Source organism: Vespa crabro, chromosome 21 (genome assembly GCF_910589235.1).
Source record: "Vespa crabro chromosome 21, iyVesCrab1.2, whole genome shotgun sequence".
Classification (NCBI taxonomy): Eukaryota; Metazoa; Arthropoda; class Insecta; order Hymenoptera; family Vespidae; genus Vespa; species Vespa crabro.
This window is the reverse complement of record NC_060975.1, coordinates 1,078,647-1,099,937: the sequence shown is the minus strand read 5'-3', so window position 1 is coordinate 1,099,937 and position 21,291 is coordinate 1,078,647. Positions and strand designations below refer to the sequence as shown.

General features: G+C 29.1%; 3 protein-coding genes across 6 annotated transcripts in view; 1 reads left to right on the top strand and 2 right to left on the bottom strand.

Annotated features, from left to right (window-relative positions):
- The first annotated feature begins 298 nt into the window (after positions 1–298).
- Positions 299–21,291, top strand: part of LOC124431500 (Down syndrome cell adhesion molecule-like protein Dscam2) — a 201,271-nt gene continuing 180,278 nt past the window's right edge. For both annotated transcript variants that reach the window (XM_046979495.1, XM_046979491.1), the window contains exons 1-2: positions 299–428; positions 2,985–3,159. The gene's annotated coding sequence lies outside the window, so the exon portion shown is untranslated. The remainder of the gene's footprint in view (positions 429–2,984; positions 3,160–21,291) is intronic.
- On the bottom strand, positions 1,136–2,966 carry LOC124431505 (chymotrypsin-2-like). The gene is made up of 4 exons (XM_046979505.1): positions 2,425–2,966; positions 1,875–2,207; positions 1,498–1,727; positions 1,136–1,403 (listed from the first exon to the last, which is right to left on the bottom strand). The coding sequence occupies exons 1-4, from the start codon at positions 2,609–2,611 to the stop codon at positions 1,236–1,238; spliced, it is 918 nt and encodes a 305-aa protein (XP_046835461.1). The 5' UTR covers positions 2,612–2,966; the 3' UTR covers positions 1,136–1,235.
- LOC124431503 (solute carrier family 41 member 3-like) lies at positions 3,291–12,927 on the bottom strand. Of its 3 annotated transcripts, XM_046979502.1 has the most exons (10): positions 12,186–12,925; positions 10,999–11,070; positions 10,164–10,283; positions 8,717–9,001; positions 7,433–7,749; positions 6,923–7,277; positions 6,282–6,576; positions 5,969–6,174; positions 5,719–5,867; positions 3,291–5,543 (listed from the first exon to the last, which is right to left on the bottom strand). In XM_046979502.1, exons 4-10 carry the CDS (start codon positions 8,997–8,999, stop codon positions 5,322–5,324), a joined length of 1,827 nt encoding a protein of 608 aa, XP_046835458.1. In that variant the 5' UTR covers positions 9,000–9,001; positions 10,164–10,283; positions 10,999–11,070; positions 12,186–12,925; the 3' UTR covers positions 3,291–5,321. The 3 variants fall into 3 exon arrangements, with proteins under 3 accessions (XP_046835458.1, XP_046835459.1, XP_046835457.1); XM_046979503.1 differs by lacking the exon at positions 10,999–11,070 and having other exon boundaries at positions 7,433–7,590; positions 12,186–12,927; XM_046979501.1 differs by lacking the exon at positions 10,999–11,070.

Below are 21,291 nucleotides of genomic sequence, written 5' to 3'. Positions count from 1 at the left end.
CAGCGCACTCTAGGATATCGAATTTTAACAATGCGCGAATTATTATATTGCGTAAAACAATCAAACGAACGATTAAACGTAATAATTATATATTTTCTCAATTATATTCTTTGATCGATATTAATAACAATTTTAGGATATAAAATAGATATTTTTTTAGATATCTCTTAATATTAATGATTTTATATTAATACATGTGCGATAATAAATTAATATGATCGATCGATTATCGAATAAATTGAACGATCAATTGACTAACATCGTACCTCCCACCATTACACCTTCTTCTCTTTCTTTTCCGGTGTCTCCCGCTATTCAACCTGTTCGAATTTTTCTTGAGCTCGTTAGAATTTTTGGAATTATCATTTCCAAAAGTACAATATCCCGACTATTCTCCATTAATCGAGAAGAATAACATGTTAGGAATTGTAAGTATCATAGTTTAATCATGACAATCGCGATTATAATACGTTTATTCCTTTTTTTTTTATCGTTTCATTCCCGTTCGTTCTAGTTAACCGTTTTTCGACGCCATTAATTGGCCTTGAAAATTTTCTTTATAAATTATTACGATCGAATCGACAAATTCGATATAAATCATCTTGAGAATTAATGTAATAACGTCAAGGATAGACAAATTTTAATCGTATTAAATATTATTACTACTTTTATATATCTTTTTCGTAAAGTTTGTATTCATTCTTATAGGTCGAGTGTATATACATATATATAGATATGTATACAAACTGTACCGGTAACAAACACATAAGCCGGCAATGTTTCGCAAATGTAAACAATCGAGCGTTTAACCTATCTCGGCATACTGCCTACGATCTTTCATTCCGTTACCGTACTTCGTCCTGTAAACATCGTAGTTTAGCTCAATGAATTTCTAATTCTTTTCTATCCTCTTTTAATACTCCTATTTTATCTCAATTATAGAAGAATCTTAATAGGTAAGATAACCTATAAATTAATCGTATTTGATATTAATGAATTATTTAATCTATAATTTAATTTTTTCATGCATTAAGTATAGGCCTATTAAAAATTATTCGTATATATATATATATATATATATATATATATATATACAATGATGTGTGTAAGCAATTTGGTATTTGTTTGTTATCAATATATAATTGAATATTTTATATATTTGCAATATTTTTGTCTAATACAAATTATTTTGGTATATATGTATATATGTACCTGTATATAATAATATAAGCAATTTAATATCGTATTCTAGTGATAAAATTGATCCACGTACTGAATGCAGCTACTCTTGTGTATACACCAGGTTTATTACTGGGACAATTAGCATCGCCATAACTTACAATCCCAATTTGAATATATTGTTTATTCGTAGTTTGCACGATAAGAGGACCACCACTATCACCCTGGAAGAATTATTAGTATAATGATAGTAATAATAATAATATATATATATATGGATTTTAATATGCGCAATATTATCATAGGTCGATTACTAACTTGGCAAGCGTGTTGACCAGAACCAAACGCTGTACAAATATTTCTCTGGTCTATTTGCCAATGTAATCTACATTCTCTGTTAGTAATTACCGACAGTCGAGCATATTTCAAAGCTTGAGTAGTGGAACCAGTGGCTCTCTCTTTACCCCATCCGATAACGATTGCTGTTGCATGTTCGTAACTCTTGTATAGATCATTATAACCAGCAAGTGAAATAGGTTGAATCGAGTCTATAATAATTTACAAATAATATAATTAATTTATATTTCGTTAGAAACGAACGTGCATTAAATGTAAATTATAGTATAAGTTGCTAATTAATTATTATTATTATTATTATTATTATTATTATTATTATTGTTATTATTTTTAATTACTTGTAAAAGGAATATCTTTAGGCATGTATAATAATCCAATGTCATTGATAGCTTCTATATATCTTGGATGAAGGTACGCTCGTGTTGTAATCATCGAAATTCCAGGACCAAAGTTTTCATCGTAACTGATACCAGACTTGTCGATAATACCAAAAACGAGAAAAAATTTGTGAGGCGACTTTGCGATACAGTGGCCTGCTGTTAATACCCATCGTTTCGATAGGATACTTCCGCCACATTGAGAGATCACTCCATTACCAACGAGTCGGTGTACGACACTGATGAAAGGAAATTGTCTTTCGGTTGCGTATTCTCCGCCTGTTATTCTTGTATCTTGTATCAACGAAAAGTAGATTTATTTAAGATGCTCGTTTTAATGTCTTAGCGATATTAGATATTTATATAATGACAAACATATATATATATATATATATATATACAATATATTTTTATACATATACATAATATATTTTAATAACAAATGTATACTTTTATATTTGTTATATATTATTGCTTACACATATATAATTATTAATAGATTATTATTTACCTTCGTTTGAAATATTTTTATCCGTAAACTCCGTGATTTTTCCTTTCGCAATTCCATGATTATTACTTCCGTAATACGTCGAAATATTTCCATGAACTCTCACTATATTGATATAACTGTAACACTCCCGAAATATTGTCAGAACGAGCACGATATGGAACATCGTTTTCATGCCGTGGAAACTCATCGTGAACTAACTTATTTCTTACTAATACTTCGACTATATATATAGACAAATTTCGTCAGGTATTTCGAATTTCTATAATATATGATTTATGATTTGACCTTTTTTAAAGAGTATTATTCGTAATGACAAAGGAAAATTTTATGAAACATTTTAAAATCTGTTAAATTTGTTTAACATACAATAGTTTCGAGCCAAGGCCAATTGCTTTTCTCTTTTTATAGGTTTTAAGATAAATTAGGAGAAAGTTATATGTTACTTTTAACAACGTACTCAAATATAATAGTAAAGGAGACATTGAAATATTTTAAATAAGGATGGATAAGTCATTGTCCATTGTTGTTCCTTATATTGATACAATTGATTTTTATTTCAGGTCATTCCTGTATCGACGAAATCTTCGACGATGGAACTTTCTAGCAAGGATAAATGGATTATTGCACATAAATACCCGAATGGACGAATCGCTCGGTAACAGAGAGAGAGAGAGGGAGAGAGAAAGTCAACAATTATTTTAGTATAATGCCTGTTTCATTCGATCAGCTGATCATGTAAGTAAGATTATTTCGTAATAATTATTTGAAGGATCCTAAAAGCTTCGAGATTAGCTGGATTATTTTTCTTTATGTTCAAAATAGGGATTTAAAAACAAGATTAGGAATAATCAAAGGAATTGTAAACATTTTTTTTTTTTAACAAACATTTATTTATTATACGCCATCGTTTTAATGTTGATAATCGTTTAACACATTGACTGATCGCCGATACATAAATCGATATATACATCCAATATTTTTCATAAATTTTATCTAGATAAAATGTATATACAAAGATATTAATTATCATAATTTTTACTTCGGTAATACTACATCTTTTATTAGCGAAGTATACTTTAAATGTTCCACGTATCAATCAAATAGATCTAGATATTTACAACGTATTATTAAAACGTATGTTAGATGCGAATTAGAAAATAGTATAATTATATTTATCCAATTAGGATTTTCCAAGGATTTTTTGTCTCTACTTCTTCTTATTTTTTTGTTTCTCATCTTCTGCGTCATTTAAAATCAAGATCATTATGATCGTTATCGATTTCGCCAGATAGAACAAAGGAAAATAAAAATAACAATCGTTTGCGACCATTGGAAATATTTTAATAATAAGAAAATAATTAATCATCTGATTAGAAATTATTATTAAAATAATACTCACAAGGTATATTATATTATATTAATCAAAATAATACTAGAACTTTTCGATAAGACATTTTGGTAATCCTTTTTTCTTTTATTTTTTTTTACTTTTATTTATCCTTTAGTTAACTCAAGCTGATCTACGTGACGAAGAGAAGGTCAGATTTATTCAAAAAAATGTGTTTATATTTTTTTCTGTTTTTTTTTTTATTCTTCCTTTCCTAATTTCTTTCTTTTTTTTTCCTTTCATCCCATAAAAATAGATTATCGTGTTCGTCTATGTCAGAAAATGTATATAACGTTATCTAACGTCATTTGATAATGTCGATTATGTAATTAGACGTGGACGTGACGTTACTAATAGGCAGTGCGATTTAATCATTGCTCGTTTTCTTCTTTGTAGATAAGAAGATCATACGAGACGATCGGTATCTAGAATTTCACAATTTCATATTTCTCCATCTTCCTTTTATTTTTTATTTTTTTTTTCATTTTCTTTTTCTTTTTTTTTTTTTTGTATCTTCCTTTTTTTTTTCCTTCATTTTTTCAATTTATTGTGACAATGTTTTTCCCGCTAGTTATTCCCTTTTTTTTCCACCTTATCACTATCTTCTTTATTTTCAATAATAATATTAATAATATTGATAATAATAATAATAATAATAATAATAAACATCGTTATAAACATCGTTAGTTCGGGTAAAAGTCTATCTCTTTCTCTTTTCAGGCTTAAGAATTTGTTTACAACGATAATATTATAGTTATTCGCGATAAATCCATTCGACTTGTATCCATATTTTTTTTCGAGCTCGTCCATTATATTTCTATCGTTTTTAAGAAATATCCTTTGACTAGGTAGTTATATCATTGATCGATTAATTAATTAATTAATTTACATATATACATACGTATATTTATTTAATTATTTATTACGTTTTATACTGCACTCAAAACATCTCATACTCGTTTAATTCACTCTTATTTTTTTTCTTTTCTTTGTTTTTTTTTTTTTTTTTTTTTTTATCTATCCCACACGATATCACAATGCGGAGAATAGATATTATCGTTAATTTCTGAGTAGAGAAAGAGATTAGTATAACCACGAACAAACGAACATGCAATTAGACGTATGTAAGTAATTGTTGGATTGTGAGTATTGCAATTGACAGGATTCTAATAAAAAAAAAAGAATCTCTATTTATCTATCTATTTAGCTATCTATCTGGCTCTCTTTCTTTGTCAGAAATTTCTATTGATTGTTAAGGATTCCATACCCTATTCAATAGAGTTCAGATCAATGTTCTAATCTTTTTTTGTTTTTTTTTTTTTTTTTTTTTTTTTTTTTACATTGAACATACCGAACTACGTATATTTGAATCGGGCTCTATTAGAATATAATCTATGATTTGTTAGAAGAATCATCTAACTGTCAGTTATTTTTTTTTTTTTTCTTTCTTTTTTTTTCTATCATATACATTATAATCAACATTGAGAATTTCTCAATCGAATGAGAAAATTTATGTTGGAATCGATGTTGAATCATTAACAACATCGAGATCCTCGCAGGAACGATATTCCTGATGGATCGATGTTAAGAACCAGAAGGCTAATGCTAGGAACATTGTTCCCGTTAGATCACCTAATGCCGTTAAATAGGGAATTGCAGAATTGTCTGGATCTATTTTATGCCTCCACATTGCATGAATTATCACGTGTGCTATATAGAGCAACAGCATTACCTAAAAATGATTACAAGTATTATTAATTATCGATCAAGAATCATCAAATTATGTATATATTAATGATATATTGAATTTCTCTAAAGAATTTCGAGATATATGATAAGTATATATGTGTTGGTGTGTATATTTGTGTATGTAATATACGTAATTAAAGAGTAAATATAATACTCACTTGTAAAGTAGATACTACGATATAAGAAACAACAAAATAAGCATCCACAGTTGACCTCTGACATTTGATATAATCCGCCGCAAATACGAATACCAATTGACCGCAAATCGCCATTCCGATTAATATCCTCGCAGTTTTGGCATACGGTGCTGTAAATGAACAAATATTTAATATTAGAACTATATACATACAATAAAATATATGTATTTATGTATGTATGTATGTTTGTATATGTATATTTGTTTTATACCTCCTTTGAATAGAGCTGTCCACGGAGCAACCCACATTTTTGCATGTGGAGGTAATATACCCAAAATACTAGTTTGATGTAACATTGTTGAGATTCGAGATGCTTGAACTGACACCAAGTTACCACCAATTCCATTTATAATAGGTTGAAATACTACGAATCCTTTGAATTTGTCAACAACTTCGTTTAGGATCAATCCACCGAGTCTGAAATCATAATTACGTATATTAGGTATAATGTTGCTTAGAATTTTTGGATAGTTAATATTCTTTGCTTTTAATTATAATTAATTAATGATCATTGATACACATACCCACTGATGAACAGTGCAGATAAGACAGGTACCCAACCAGACGTTAAAACGTTTCTCGTGTATTTATTTTTCATAACCACGTAAATCCAAAATGGTAAAAATAAAAGATAACAGATTATGACGACGTAAAGTATCCAAACTTGTTCTTGCAATCTTACGAAAAATGCAGAGGCTATTGCCGATAGGACACTGATCGATACGACGTCACCTACCGATGCAGCCAATGGCGTTGCTAGGTTATCGGGATTCATTTTGCATCGATGGGATATCATGATCACTGCTATCATTATAAGATCTGTAAAGTTAATCCTCGTTAGATTTTTATTTAAATATATTTTAAAGATAATTACATTAATTCTTCATAACGTCGCGCAAATATCAAGCTGTATATACATTAATCATGCTTTAATCATGCGAAAAAAGTATATTTTTTATTTTTGCCATAAAATTAATTTTCTATTCTTATCTAATATTACATATGGAAAAGTATACAATTACGGTGTAATTTCGTATTATATAATGAATTTTTTAAGACGCGAAATAAAAATTGATTTATAGATGATTATTGATTCAGCTGACGATCATTAATAATAATCGATGTATTTAAATTCATTGATCGATAAACATAATGTGACTTTTACCTAGAATGAAACAGGAACTGGTTGCCGTGCAAACGCTTGAAGTTGCCAATAATAAAGCATAATTCCATTCGAAGGGTACAATTGCACTCCCTTCGTTTCGATGTACAGTATCCTGTATGGCACCAACAATTATTGCAAATATTGCTACCAGAATGGCCGCTACGATCGCTTGAATTTGTACCAGCGCGATATTACCAATGATCATTTTTATAATTTCACGTAATGTATGCATATTTCCTAAGTTTGCTTGAGTACTCAATCGCGATGCCAAACACATATCGAGATTTCCTTTCAATCCTAACAGAGCAGGCACCAAGATGAGTAATTGGCTGACCGATTTGAATACTGGCCAGTGCTAAAACATAAGATTATTTAATTATTATTCTTTTTTTTTTTCGAGATGCGTAATTAGAGTAACGATTGGTTCATTTCTTTTTCATTTTTTCTTTCGTTAGTACATTTGTTTTGTAAAAAAACAAAAATAATCATAATAATAATAATAATAATTACCTGAACCATATCGAGAACAAGACCAGCTCCAATAGTTCCGATTCCAGCGATGAAGAAAGGAACAGAAATTTGTAGGGTCGTGTGATACCATTTCTCGGTCCTTAGATGTCTCCCATTTCCATTTCCGGTTGGATCATTCCGATAATCAGGATCGGGGTCTGAATTTGCAACGGAAGAGATGGTCACTATGGAACTTCCACTGGATAACGAACCACCACTAACACCACCACCACCACCACCACCGCCGCCCCCGCTGCCAAGATTCAGCAATGGCATATCCTTTTTGTTCGTTTGTCCATTAGGAACTTTTAGGCCGGCTATCGAAAAATCGTCAACGTTTTTATTCTCAAATTTCTTCCCTATTAAACGCGATCTAACGCGATGGACCTTCCCCCCTTTTTTTTTTTTTTTTTTTTTTTTTTTTTTTTTTTTTTTTTTTTTTTTTAATATTTTTCTCTTCCTTCAATATAATTCTCGTATCAGTTTCATCAAACATTTAGATCCGATTCCAACGTTTTCTACGTTCAAACGTAAATGAAATACTGTATGATGTACGTAAATGTAGATTTATTTTCGTTTAAAAAGAATTAATTTCGTCGTTGCATTTATCGTTTTATATTATTCTTATTTTTTTCTTTCGTCGTTTTCAATTTCATTAAATACATACGAGATATTCACATACGCAATGTTAATACTTTTCATTGAAAACGACCGTGACGACGATAATATATCGTTTACGCGTATCTCTATCGGTATTTTTATTTTTATTTTTTTTTCTTATATTACATAAACACATACGTACATATATACAAACATACGTGTGTATACATATATATATATATATGTGTGTGTGTGTATATATCCTCATCAAAGAAACATTATCGTGGTCCACGATGTGATCAACGAAATGATTATTTATTAGCACAAAATTATTTCTTTTCTTTTCTGTTTCTTTTCTTATTCGCTGTATGCTTTTAATCTCGCGTTAATTCGCATAATTGATAACTGCATGCGCGGCGATATTTCTTAGAGTCAATTGATTCACGTTTGGCGGATGTGGATAAGAACGAGAAAAAAAAAAAACAAAAAAGAGAAGAACAAAAAAAAAGGGCAAAAAAAAAAAAGAAAGAAATACATACGTAGAAGTACGAGATAAAAATATCTCTTGCTCTTTTAATGTATAAATTTCCGATGTTTATCGAGAATAGAGGAAAGAAATAAGGTAAAAGGATAAAAAAAAAGAAAAAAAAGAAAAAAGAAAAAGGAATGTAATATCTATCTCACCTGCCACCTTCTTCAATACTACAGGTTCCGCCTTGATACCGTCACCTGTTACATTGAAATTCTTCTTGTCCGATTTGTCGATCTTCTCGAACTCTAAAGCGTAATTGTCATTACCATTATTAGGCGACATATTAACACGTGGAATAACGAAAGCTCTGTCCATAATCCTTTGTCTTATTACTTCGGCACTTCTGCTTTCATTGCAGTTCTCTGAACCATTCGATTGAATATTCGTCACGTTCAGCAAGGATGGTTCAGTCCCCGAGACCGGCAAAGCGACCATGCCTGTATTTTGATGTGCATATATAAATTTTCTAATATATATATATATATATATATATATATATATATATATATATATATATGTAATTTTTTTTTAATCAATAATGTCAGTAACATACGTCAATACAAAGACGCTAGGATCATGCATAAAAAGTTTGGACATTCGCGAATGACTTAGTTCGGGATTTAAACCAATAGAATTTCTCTTTCTCGAATATTTTCCAAGAATTTTATCGACCGAGAGTCATTTTCAAAAACAATAATTTTCCACAATTCACTCCTAATGGAACTTTCTTAGTGTAATTTTTTTTCATACTTCTTCTTTTTTTTTTTTTTTTTTTTTTTTTTTTTTTTTTTGAATACTTAACACGAGCCAACTTTACACTTGGACACTTTAAGGAATCCAATAATCATTGAATTATTCAAAAACTTTTAGGCCGAGATCTTCTAACTAAAAATTTGAACTTTCATGATATGCAAATGTTTTCTTTCACGCTCGATCGTTCTACGGTAGAACGAGTATATTCGATTAGGAAGGTTCCTCTTTGACTAACCATATCTTTAAATTTCGAAGTTTATAAACTAATCTCTGTCAAGCATTGTTATCCTGACAAATGTCAGCGTCGCTGTAGTCGTTTTTTATTCCGAGTATCTTGGGATTTCCCTCTATTAAGGATCCTTCTTTAACAAGTTCCATAGGCCCGTTAACTATGTCGCTTTTATCTTCGATTTCTCACAATGCCTTCTCTTTATTAAACATGCAATTTATTTCTTTTTTCTTTTTTCTCATATTATTGAATAATTTTCAAACGCGTAAACGAGCTAATGTTTGTTTAACTTTTAAAATCATTCGGTAAAAAAATTCATGAAAAAAGTTGAAGGCCTTCTTTTCATCCTGAATGTCTACTTGAATATGAAATAAATGGACATGTTCGGACTCATAATATCCAATGATTAACATCATTAATATCTATTATACTGATTGAAAAGAAATAATTAACATTTGGACGATTTTTCATTACGTTCAATTTGTCATTTTTTATATATTCTTTTCTATTCTTTTATATATATATATATATATATATATATATATATATATATATTTTTCTTTTCTTTTATATTATTATTATTTTATCTTTCGACGAGAAAAAAAATTCAAACTCACCGAATTCGGTGCTGACGTACGGTACGATAATTTTTTATCCCAAAGTCGCCGATTCCAGGATCAACCTGAGACAATTTCACGTCAGCTCTGCCCAGTTCCGTCAGCCTTAATCTAGAGTATCTAAACGTGTGACAAAAAATAAAGAACATGTTGCGTTATATCTTAATTAAATCTTGTGAAGATAAAGAAACATAGAAGAGCGCAGTTAGTAACATTCCACGATCGAGAATTTTCTGACCTATTCAATGATTAAATTAAATTCTGTTTATTATATTTTTCTTTATTAAACGTCGATCTGCATAATCGGAACAAAATATAGATGCGTAAAACAATTTTGCATGAAGCTGATACTTTTCTATATTTCCAAATAAAAAAAAAAAAAAAAAAGGAGAGAGAAGAGGAGAAAAGACTGAAAGACTTTAGAAATCAGATTAGCATGAAAATAAATTATTGTAACATTTTGATCGTATTAAATTCGAATAGATATATTTTAAAAATGAAAAATGATAGTCAAGATCGAATTGCTGATTATCACGTTCCGATTAATTTTTTATTCAAGCGTATTATCGTCGGCATCACCGGCAACGTTAGACAGTAGTCAGCATTATTACTTAAGACGGATATAAAAGTTGAGCTTCGGTAATTGATAACACTAACGATAAGCACCAGCTTGCTCATTATAATTCATTTTTTTATTTATTTTTTTTTTCTTTTTCCCTTTTTCTTTTTTTTTCTTTTTCCCTTTTTCTTTTTTTTTCTTTTCTTTTCTTTTTTTTCTTTTTTTCCCCTAATCTACTTCCTCTTCTTATTCTTCTTTTTCTCCTCTTTTCTCCACCTTGATTTCAATGTCGTTGCACTGTCGTCATCGCGATTGCTCTAGTAGTTAAACGTAGACGATCATGAAACTCTGCGAAATATTATACGTACTTTGAATCAGCATATTGTCTAATCGCAACACGAGGAACTAAGATCTCGCGTTACCGTTAATCTCAATGCACGTGGCTTTAACAAGCGGCTGATGCGCCTGCGCACGCGAATCCGCGTAAAAAAAAAAAAAAGAAGAAAAAAAAAATACAAAGCAAAAGAGAGAGAGAGAGAGAGAGAGAGAGAGAGAGGACAAAAAAAATGGATAGAATTATTATATCGCATATCTATATATAGTATATTTCGAAGATCCTTCACAATGAAAATTTCGTTACCGTTGTAAGATGATACAAAAAAAAAAAGAAAAAAAAAAAGAAAAAAAGAAATAATATATCATTCGACCACTGTGTCTTGTCAATGTCAAGTGTTCTTGCAGATAAACGATTCCGATGAGGCATATTAATTCTAAACGATTATTTTTACGTTCAACGTAATTCGATCGAATCTTCAATTAGTATCTTTTATTCCATTGTATTGTTGGATTTTTCGTTCGATCGTTCGAGGAGGAATATTTTTTTACAGATAAAAAAACGAAAAAAATTTGCCTGCCGTTGTCGTTGAGTGTCATGTAAATAACTAAAAAAAAAAAAAAAAAGAAAAAGAAATAAAAAATAAAAGGAAAAAGAAAAAACAGAAATAAAAGAAATAGAAAGAACTTTGCGACCAGAGATATTCTTTATCGTAATAGATTTTCTTCGTTATCGAACTTCAGCATTCGCAGTTTCGTCGATCAATTGAGGTCTAACGAAATATCATTCGGAATGATTATTTAAGGGGAAACTTCAATAATAAATCAGATATCGATACACCTCGAGAGAGTCACGAAGCTGATAACGATTCCGATATCTATACGGAATTTGTAATGGTCGATCGATAATTCTTCTTAGGATCTTCCCGGCCCCACACATCCCCGTCCACTTCCGTTCTTTGAGTCGTTGAAAAAAACAAGGATTTTTTTCTTTTTATGTAGGACGTTAAAGAAAAAATATACAGGGAAGTATCGTAGTCGAACGGAAGAGGCATGATAGATTAGGGAAAGAAGGAAGGAAAAAAGGAAGAAAGAGAAGGAAGGACATTGCCAATTATTATTTTACTTACATAACAATTACATATCGTTGAATTAGCGCCAGCGTGTCGATCTTTTTCGATGTGACGTCTATCGTGTCTCGTTCACGGTCAACAACGACGGAACGAATGTGCTCGTTAAAATCACCTTTGGATGGATCACGAGATTTCGAATCAACGAATGTTATCTCAATAAAACTTGTCGAAATAATAGATAAATGATATTTAGGAATTATGGTTATTAAATAAATCCACGTATATTCCAGCTTCGTTTAGTTTAATGAAGAACTTTGCGATCGATTCTATGTCAAACGTTAAATATATATATGTATATATATATATATATATATATATATATATATGTATATATTATATGATTGATGCAACCGACGATGTGAACCGTGTGCCACACGCGGTCTTGCTTGACTGATAAACGAACTGTTAAGCTCGGCGGCCGTCGTCGTTGTCGTCTTCGTCGTCGTCGTCGTCGTCGTCGTTGTTGTCGTCGTTCGTCTACGCGACGCACGCGGAATCAGACAAACGTCTTTCGTTTCTCTTCGGAGGAAAACACGTGTGCTATCTTGACCGATTTGCCGATTGATGTCGGTTGTCTTTGATTATGTTGCATGCTTTGATGTTACTGATGGTGGTGGTGGTGGTGGTGGTGGTTGGTAGTGGTGGTACTGCTGGTACCACTGGTGGTAGCAATGCTTATTGTTATTGCTACTTGTGTATATTGCCAATGTTTTGCATTTTCCTTGATGACGATCTTCAATGATAACATATAAGAATACAAATAATAGATCGATTTATTTATTACTCTCTATCTATATAAACTTTGTTAACGTATTTCTATCGCAGTTAAGAATTTACTTGGAATTAAATTATTCCACTCCTCCCCTCCTTTCAGAATTCCCATATATCTCTTCGCAGTCGTAGTCATTGTCATCGTCATTCTTTAAAATTCCCTTCTTCACTTCTCCTCCGTTTATGATCTCCTCATCCCCCACCATATCCTATTCTCATCTATTTCACTTCTATATCTTCTATAGCCAACATCACGCTCTCTTCTCATACCGATTGACCCATATATAACTATTTCGCGTTCCGGGTTAAACGATTTACTCTACACGCTCTTCTTTCTTTTATTTATTTCTTTTTCTCTACCTCCTCTTATCCCCCTTTCATAATTCTCGCTTCAACTTCCTATTACTAGTTGATGGAATATATTGTACGTCAAGAGGAATACGATACACGACAACGTGTGACCTTTTTAATTCATACCCTTTGACGATTTATAAACGATGTTATTTCTTTGACTATTCAATGATACGATACGATACGATACGATACGATACGATACGATACGATACGTGTTCTCCCGCGAAAAGTATTTATTTTTTAAAGTATATTTTTTCCTTTGGAGAACGTTTTCTCTTTTTCTTTTTTTTTTCTTTTTTCCACGGCTGCTTCATCGTCGCCATCATATCATCGTACCTAATGAACAAATAATATAATTCGTAGAAAAGTATCTTTTCCCGTTCTAGGATATCTAACCGTAGAATAAATTTCTAGCTTATAATTAACTTGTGTTTAAGTTTTACTTACATCTTATCGGATTTTCTTCGAGAACTTTAATACCCATGAAAAAGGGAGGGGATTAGAGAAAGCGAGAGAATAGATTTCAAATCTCGAAACTTCAAACGCATTAGCTTGTTTGTCACAAGTCTGCATATTTTCTTATAAATTTTATCTCTGATGATGTATTATTTCACCGTGTGAGTTTTAAAAATTTGTCGAGAGAGATTGATGGGAAATTTGAAATTATAATGAAGACATGTCGCGCGTACACTTGGTAAAATAGAAAAAAAAAACAAAAAAAAAAAAGAAAAAAAAAATAAAACAAAAAAAAAAGAAGAAGAAGAAGAAGAAATGAAAAGAAAAAGAAAAGAGAAATGTGAAATAAGTCTTATCATTTTATTTATCGAGTCAAATAAGTATACGGATAAGTTCTTATTGTATTGTACTGAGTCATTTGAATTTATCGTTGCCATGCAAATCGCATAAAAATTTACTTGCTTGTTTATGGCTCAATCGTGATTTACCAGTCCCAGACAAAGAGTTTTGTCAATTTTTTTTTTCTTCTTTAAGACATATGAACAAATCAGTATAAATACAAAGTTTGTAAATAGTTGGAAAAAAATAATGAAACAACAAGTAGTACAAAAAGTTAGTTGGGAAATACTTTTGTACTTAATGATAGGTTAAATATTATCTGTTACCGTTAATTATTTTTTCTTTTTCTTTTTTTCTTTTCTTTTTTTTTTCTTTTTGTTTAGAAACGATTAGGGTCTGAAGTCATAAAAAAAAAAAAAAAAAAAAAAAAAAAAATACGTCTTGATGATAGGATATAATTGAAGAAGTTCTTTTTCATAAATATCCATGCCAAATAATTACTTACCAATATGTAAATTTTACCTGAACGAAGTAAAATGTCTGTAAAGTTGGATGAAAATTTTTCTTTTATGACGTTCACTCTGACGCAGTTTTGATAAATACTTATCGAACAGTTAAGTGAGTAAAAGAAAAAAAAATAAAAAGAAAATTTATTACACCATAACATAAACATTATTCATAAGCAGCCTTGAATTTCTTCTAATTTCTTTCAAATGAAATAGAACTTGTTCGAGAGCGTAAATAAGGACAACACGAAACGAAACGATATAGAAAAAGAAATAAGAAATATATTATAAAAATTTATAAAACATTCGATAACACTTAGTCGCATTATTTTTACAAGTAAACGTATTCGCTCTGTGACATAGAAATATATGTCTTCTTTACCTTTTTTTTTTTATTTCTTTTTCTTTCTTTTTTTCTTCCTCTTTTTTCTTTTTTTAGAACAAGGAAAAACTATACACGGATACGATCGATCATTATGCTCGAGTTGTTCGGAAAGAAAGAAAAAGAAAAAGAAAAAGAAAAGGAAAAAAAAAAGAAAAGAAGGATAAAGATAATTTTGGAGTGTGCATGCTCGTCGGTGATCTATGGAATTTGTCGAAAGTGTAATAAGTGGAGTTAACGAAAGAAAGGAAGAAGGTAGTAAAGGTGAAAAAATAAAAAATAAAAAATGTATCAAAAATTAAAAAAAAAAAAAAAAAAAGAAAAAAAAAGAAAAGAAGGAACAAAGATAGAAAGAAAGAACAGGAAGATAAATCGACGACATTGAAATCCGCGGTCGAATGGTAATAAATATTATATATATGTATATATATATATATATCTATGTATTTTACTAACATAAGTTTAGAAAACGTGCCTCTAATACTTACCTATATATGTATATATATATATATATATATATATATATATATATATATATATATATATATATATATATATATATCTACTTGAGGAGTTTTCTTATCGTTACATAAATATATACCTTTTATACCTCGTACTCGTTACCACAAGATCGTCGTCATACGATTCAATTAGACAACACGATTGGCATTCTATACGTGTATGTATCCGAAAGAACGTTGGGATTTACACGTCTATCGTGACGTAAACGTCGTCAATGAAGAAAGATAAGGAAATCTCGATTAAAGGCATTTATACACTGATTTCACGTGCATTCCAAATGATATTCCTAAGATAATCCGATCATTTTACGGATCTTTTATTTCTCTCTTTTTCTGTTATTTATTTTCTTTTCTTTTTTTTTCTTCTTTTTTTTTTTTTTTTTTTTTTTATATATACCTAGCTATATAGAGTAAAAAAGAATATTATATTTAATGCAGACAAAATCGCTTATATCTTTGTGTCACGATTTTTTTTATGTATTAGCAATGAAGCCGAAATAGATAGACTGACTGACACGGACAGATACATAGAAGGAGAGAGAAAGAGAGAGACAGAGAGAGAGAAAGAGAGAGAGAAATGCCTTTAAATTGTTTATTTTCATAAGGAATCTCTTTAAAAAAGCAACGAGATAAGTAACACTAATTGCTTTTCTCACGAAACTTCGTAATAAACACTTCTAATCTGAGGTATTTTACAGAATCGTAAGCAAGTCGATTATCACTGATAAGAGAGAATTTGTCATCTTTCTCTCTCTCTCTCTCTCTCTCTCTCTCTCTCTCTCTCTCTCTCTCTCTTTCTTTCTCTCTCTCTCTCTCTCACTCTCTCTTTTTCTCTGGAAAACGTTTACCATTCTTGACGATAACGGCTACGCAATTATGTTGCTTCTAAAGTTTTATGGATCCTTTTACAATTTATTACTTTATTTTCATGAAATATATATTATTACTTTATTTCCATTGAAATCGTATTTATGAAGTTTGTCTAAAGTCAAATTTATCTTCGATTTATATATATATATATATATATATATATATATATATATAATTATTTATTTGACCTTTTAATAAATTAAAATGTTCTTCAATATTGAATATCTACTTTAATTAATCACTTATTAGTATCGAAGCTAATCTGTCCCTCATGAAATTATTAAATTCTGATCGATACATTTTTCAATTTAATCTCATTTAATTAATCGATTCTTCGAGAGATCGCAAGTACTTTCGAATATCAATACTTAAAAAAAAAAAAAAAAAAAAAAGAAAAAAAGAAAAGAAAGAAAAGAAAGAAAAAAAAATTAATAAAAAAGAAAAAAAGAATACAAAAATAAGAAAGAAAAAGAGAAAAAAGTTAGATCGAATATCCGATAATGTAATGCAATATTTTTTTTATAATAATCATGGGTACTTACCTGTATCTATAGATTTTTTAAATATATGTATGTACGTATATTAAATTCGCGTGATTCTCAATGTTGACGTTGTTGTTTTAATTGCAACATCGGGGAAAAATATTATACGGATACATGGCCAGGAAAAAGATGTATTGTCGATTGTTCTGAGTATCGGATTTTCTTCCTTGTTAAATAGATGACGAATCAAGAGAATGGTATAATGAAAAGGTGTTATAGCTCGTAAAGACTCGTTTGAGAGTTATGTTATTTCATAAATCATTATTCATAAACTTGATGGATTTCTAATTTTACGATGGAGAATATCCTGTTAATTAATTTTTTTTTTTTTATTATTATTACTATTACCATTACTATTATTATTATTATTATTATAATTTTTATTTTGCTTGTAATCCATCCTACTATGTCTTTAAATTTGAACGAATTAACATTTTCTTTCTTTTTTTCTTTTCTTTTTTGCAATTACAATTAGCGCCTCATTAAAAATTGTTTTCTTTTTTTTCTTTCCTTCTTGATTTTTTTTCTTTTTTTTTTTTTTTTTTTTTTTTTTATGTTTACATAATCCCCTCCCTCAAAAAATTTCTTCTCCTAGGCAAAAAGTTTTCTACATATCGATAAACGATGGATAGTTTTATGTAGGTTAAATTGCGTATTTTTTCAGTTCAATAGAATAACAGCGATACGTGAATAGATTGAATTGCACGACTTGTCGGGAATTATCGATTTTTGAAAAATCTAACGATTAGTTAAATTGTCGTTAAGTAGTAAAGATAATAATAGTAATAATAATGATAATAATCGTCACTTACGATAGTAATAACGATGACGACGACAACGAAGACGACGACGAAGACGACGACGACGACGACGACGATGGCGAAGGCGATAATTGTAATAACGAAAAATGGGAATCAAGGTAATTAATAATAAAGAAGAAAAAAAAGTCAAGGACAACGATTTAATGGTTATTAAATTGTATTTCTTTTATTTATTATTTTTTTTTTTTTTCATTTTTTTTTCTTTTTTTTTTTTTTTGGACGAGTCCAACTATCCTTGGCTAACAAATAATATTTACGAACAATCAATCTCTATGCACTTACAATGTAATTTTGATTTTGAATATTTTGATTTTCGACTCTTTTCTCTCCTCCTCTTCCTTCTCCTCCTCCTCCTTTTTCTCTTGCTCTTTATTCTCCTCCACCTCCTCTTCTTCTTTTTTTTTTTTCTTTTTCTTTTTCTCTCTCTTCTTATTTTTATCTTTTGTACCCTCGATCGCATTTATCAAAACAATGCTTTGCCCAGCGGAATAAAAAATGTATGATTAATATGCGAAGATGACAATAATAGTAGTGTGTGATTGAAATATGAAAAATTATTATCGTGTTCGAGTTAATTAATTAATACAATAGCATCGTTTCGATCGCAATATTTAAATGATATCGAGTTATTAGGATTTTCACAAAAAATATTTCTTACAGTACGAAGATAAAAATATGTATGCTTTGACACCAAAGTATTACGGTTATTCGTTTGACATCCTTCGTTGACAGAGGCGACGCAGATTTGTGCAAAAGAAAAAAAAAGAAAAAAAAAGAAAAAAAAAGAAAAAAGAAAGAGAAAGAGAAAGAAAGAAGGAAAAAGAAAATAAACTTAATTTATTGATCTCTCCCGTGCGATTAACATCTTAATTTCTAGATGTATCTATGTAATTCGATATTCCTATAATTTAAAAAATGCCGTGCGATCATCGCTTTTATCTATTTCCTTTTCCCTTCTTTTTTCTTTTTTTTTCTTTTTTTTTCTTTTTTCTTTTTTTTTTCCTCTCTTTTTTTACACAAATCAGCAAAAGAGGATGCACAAAACGCGTCCGTAATTTCTTGTACTATATACGTCGATCGTACACACGCAATATCAATCTTAGGTTTTATATATATATATATATATATCTCACAGATATAGATTAATAATAATAATAATAATAATAATAATAATAATAATAATAATAATAATAATAAAGTAAATAAATAATAATTCGTAATATATCGGATAAATCTTATTAAATTTCTCGTATAAATATGTTGTATTTTATAATCTTTAATGTTTTCCAAAAACTTAAACGCTATATGTATATACCATACGATAAAATATTATAATAATTTCTATATTCGCATCTCGTAGATGTAATGGTTCTTATATATATTTATAAGAACTGTGTGTGTGTGTGTGTGTGTGTGTGTATGTGTTGTGTGTCTGTGTGTATATTTAGAGTTCAGAAAGCATTACATTAGGAACATTCTGTTTACCGCGTGCTAATATTTTTTAATAACTATCATTATCCTTAAGATTAATTAATTCAGTTTTAATATTACAAACTTTATCGATATTAGGTTTCTGGCAGAATGCTTTTTTTCTTTCCTCTTCTCTTCTTCTTTTTTTTTCTTTTTTTTACTTTCTTTCTCTTTTTTTTCCTTTTTTTTTCTTTTTTTTTTTTTTCCTTTTCCTTTTTTCTTTCGAGGACCTATTCGATGTGTCAAAAATAATTTCCATGCCTATTAGTTTGTTCTCTCGGTTTCTTGTCAATAAAAAATTATGTTATTTCATCGCGCTAATATAATTTTTCATATGTACTTTATGTGTGATCATGAGAAAAAAATTCACGATTAGATTTTCTACTGCGATGTTCGAGTTTTTATTTATTTTTCTTTTGTTCTTTCTTTTTTTTTTCTTTATCGTTTCTTTATCTTTTATATACAATATCTTGTATGTACTTTACATAAATAAATAAATATATATATATATATATATATATATGTATGTATGTATGTGTATGTGTATATATATATATGTATATATATATATATATATATATATAGTATGTATATGCATACATGTATATATATATATGTATAATAATATTGTAATTGGTAATTCGTTATCGACATAATGACTGTCAATTGTACTTCTCGTTTAGCAGATACGTTTAAATTATTTTATTTTTCATTATCAACTAGGAAAGAAGTACCTACAGGACCCTGAATTTTAGTACTTATCGATCGTAGTTTTTTTTCTCTCTCTCTCTCTCTCTATCTATCTATCTATCTATCTATCTTTCTATCTATCTATCTATCTCATTTATCTTTTCCTTCTCTATCTTTATAAATACTTATATCTCGTTGGCTATTTATTTATTTATTTATTTATTTTCTCCTTATCGTAATCTTCCTTTAAAAACTAATTTTGATTTTTTTCTCAATATAGTGCATATCTATATAAGTATATATATATATATGTATATGTATATGTATACGTGTATATATATATATATATATATATACACATATACGTCACATGTTTTACGTATTTCCTTAGAAATATTTTATTTCATTAATGTCTAAAATATCGAACGCATTTCTACGTTCATGCACTGTTGATTTACGTACACACATATGCTTACGGAATATACAGATGTCTATATATATATATATATATATATATATATATATATATATATATATATATATATATATATTTTGTTTATATACGTGTACAAGTTAAATGCGATATACACTTGGTCCAGTTCATTTTAGAGGAATTTCTTTCTCTTTCTCTTTCTCTATTCTTTTTTTTTTGTTTTTTTTTTTTTTTATTAATTAGATATATATTCCTCCTGATATCAAAGAAGATCGGTAAAGCTTCAACTAAGGAACTCTAGCGTTTATTAATTAATAGGAACTTAATAAAATCGCTATGCGACATCGTTGTTTGTGCGTATCAATGATTTTTGAAAATAGCATCGAATTTTACAGTTTTCTCATATATGTATATATATATATATATTTTTTTTTTCTTTTTTTTCTTTCTACATACATGTGTGTATGTGTGTGTATGTGTTCTCACGTATTACATTTCTTTTGAAATTATATTAATATCGGTTCGACCAGATAAAAAATTGAATTTATTTGTTACGCATATGCTATTTTTCCTTTTTCCTGTATCGCACGACGGGCTAGTTCGCATAACAATTATTTTAGCTAGTCGGTTGTTATTGTCATATGCTCTTTTACGTATACATACATATACGTATATAATATAAGTATATAACGTAGATTGTGAAATTACGTAAGCGTGTTACACATTACAAAAAAAAAGAAAAAAAAATTATCAAGGTTACATAATTTTTATGTAATTGCACGTGCGTACGTTCATTATATGTGTTGAATATTTCGTTTAAAATGTAGATAGAAAATAAAGCTAACGTAAAAGAATCATTATCGTTTATAATACCGAAAGGCATACTTTATCTCGTAACTTTAATTATTATTGTTCCGGTAATTATATTTTTTTGTCTCTTTCGCTTTG

Bases quoted from the DNA above. Each gene is read 5' to 3' on its own strand.
- LOC124431505 (XM_046979505.1), bottom strand. From the start codon at position 2,611: ATGAGTTTCCACGGCATGAAAACGATGTTCCATATCGTGCTCGTTCTG. The intron at 1,728-1,874 runs GTAATTAAAAAT...AAATTATTATAG, and splicing joins TAAAGATATTCCTTTTACAA to ACTCGATTCAACCTATTTCA. The intron at 1,404-1,497 runs GTTAGTAATCGA...TAATTCTTCCAG, and splicing joins CTGGTCAACACGCTTGCCAA to GGTGATAGTGGTGGTCCTCT.
- LOC124431503 (XM_046979502.1), bottom strand. From the start codon at position 8,999: ATGGTCGCTTTGCCGGTCTCGGGGACTGAACCATCCTTGCTGAACGTG. The intron at 6,577-6,922 runs GTAAAAGTCACA...TTAACTTTACAG, and splicing joins CAGTTCCTGTTTCATTCTAG to ATCTTATAATGATAGCAGTG. The intron at 6,175-6,281 runs GTATGTGTATCA...TTATGATTTCAG, and splicing joins TCTGCACTGTTCATCAGTGG to ACTCGGTGGATTGATCCTAA.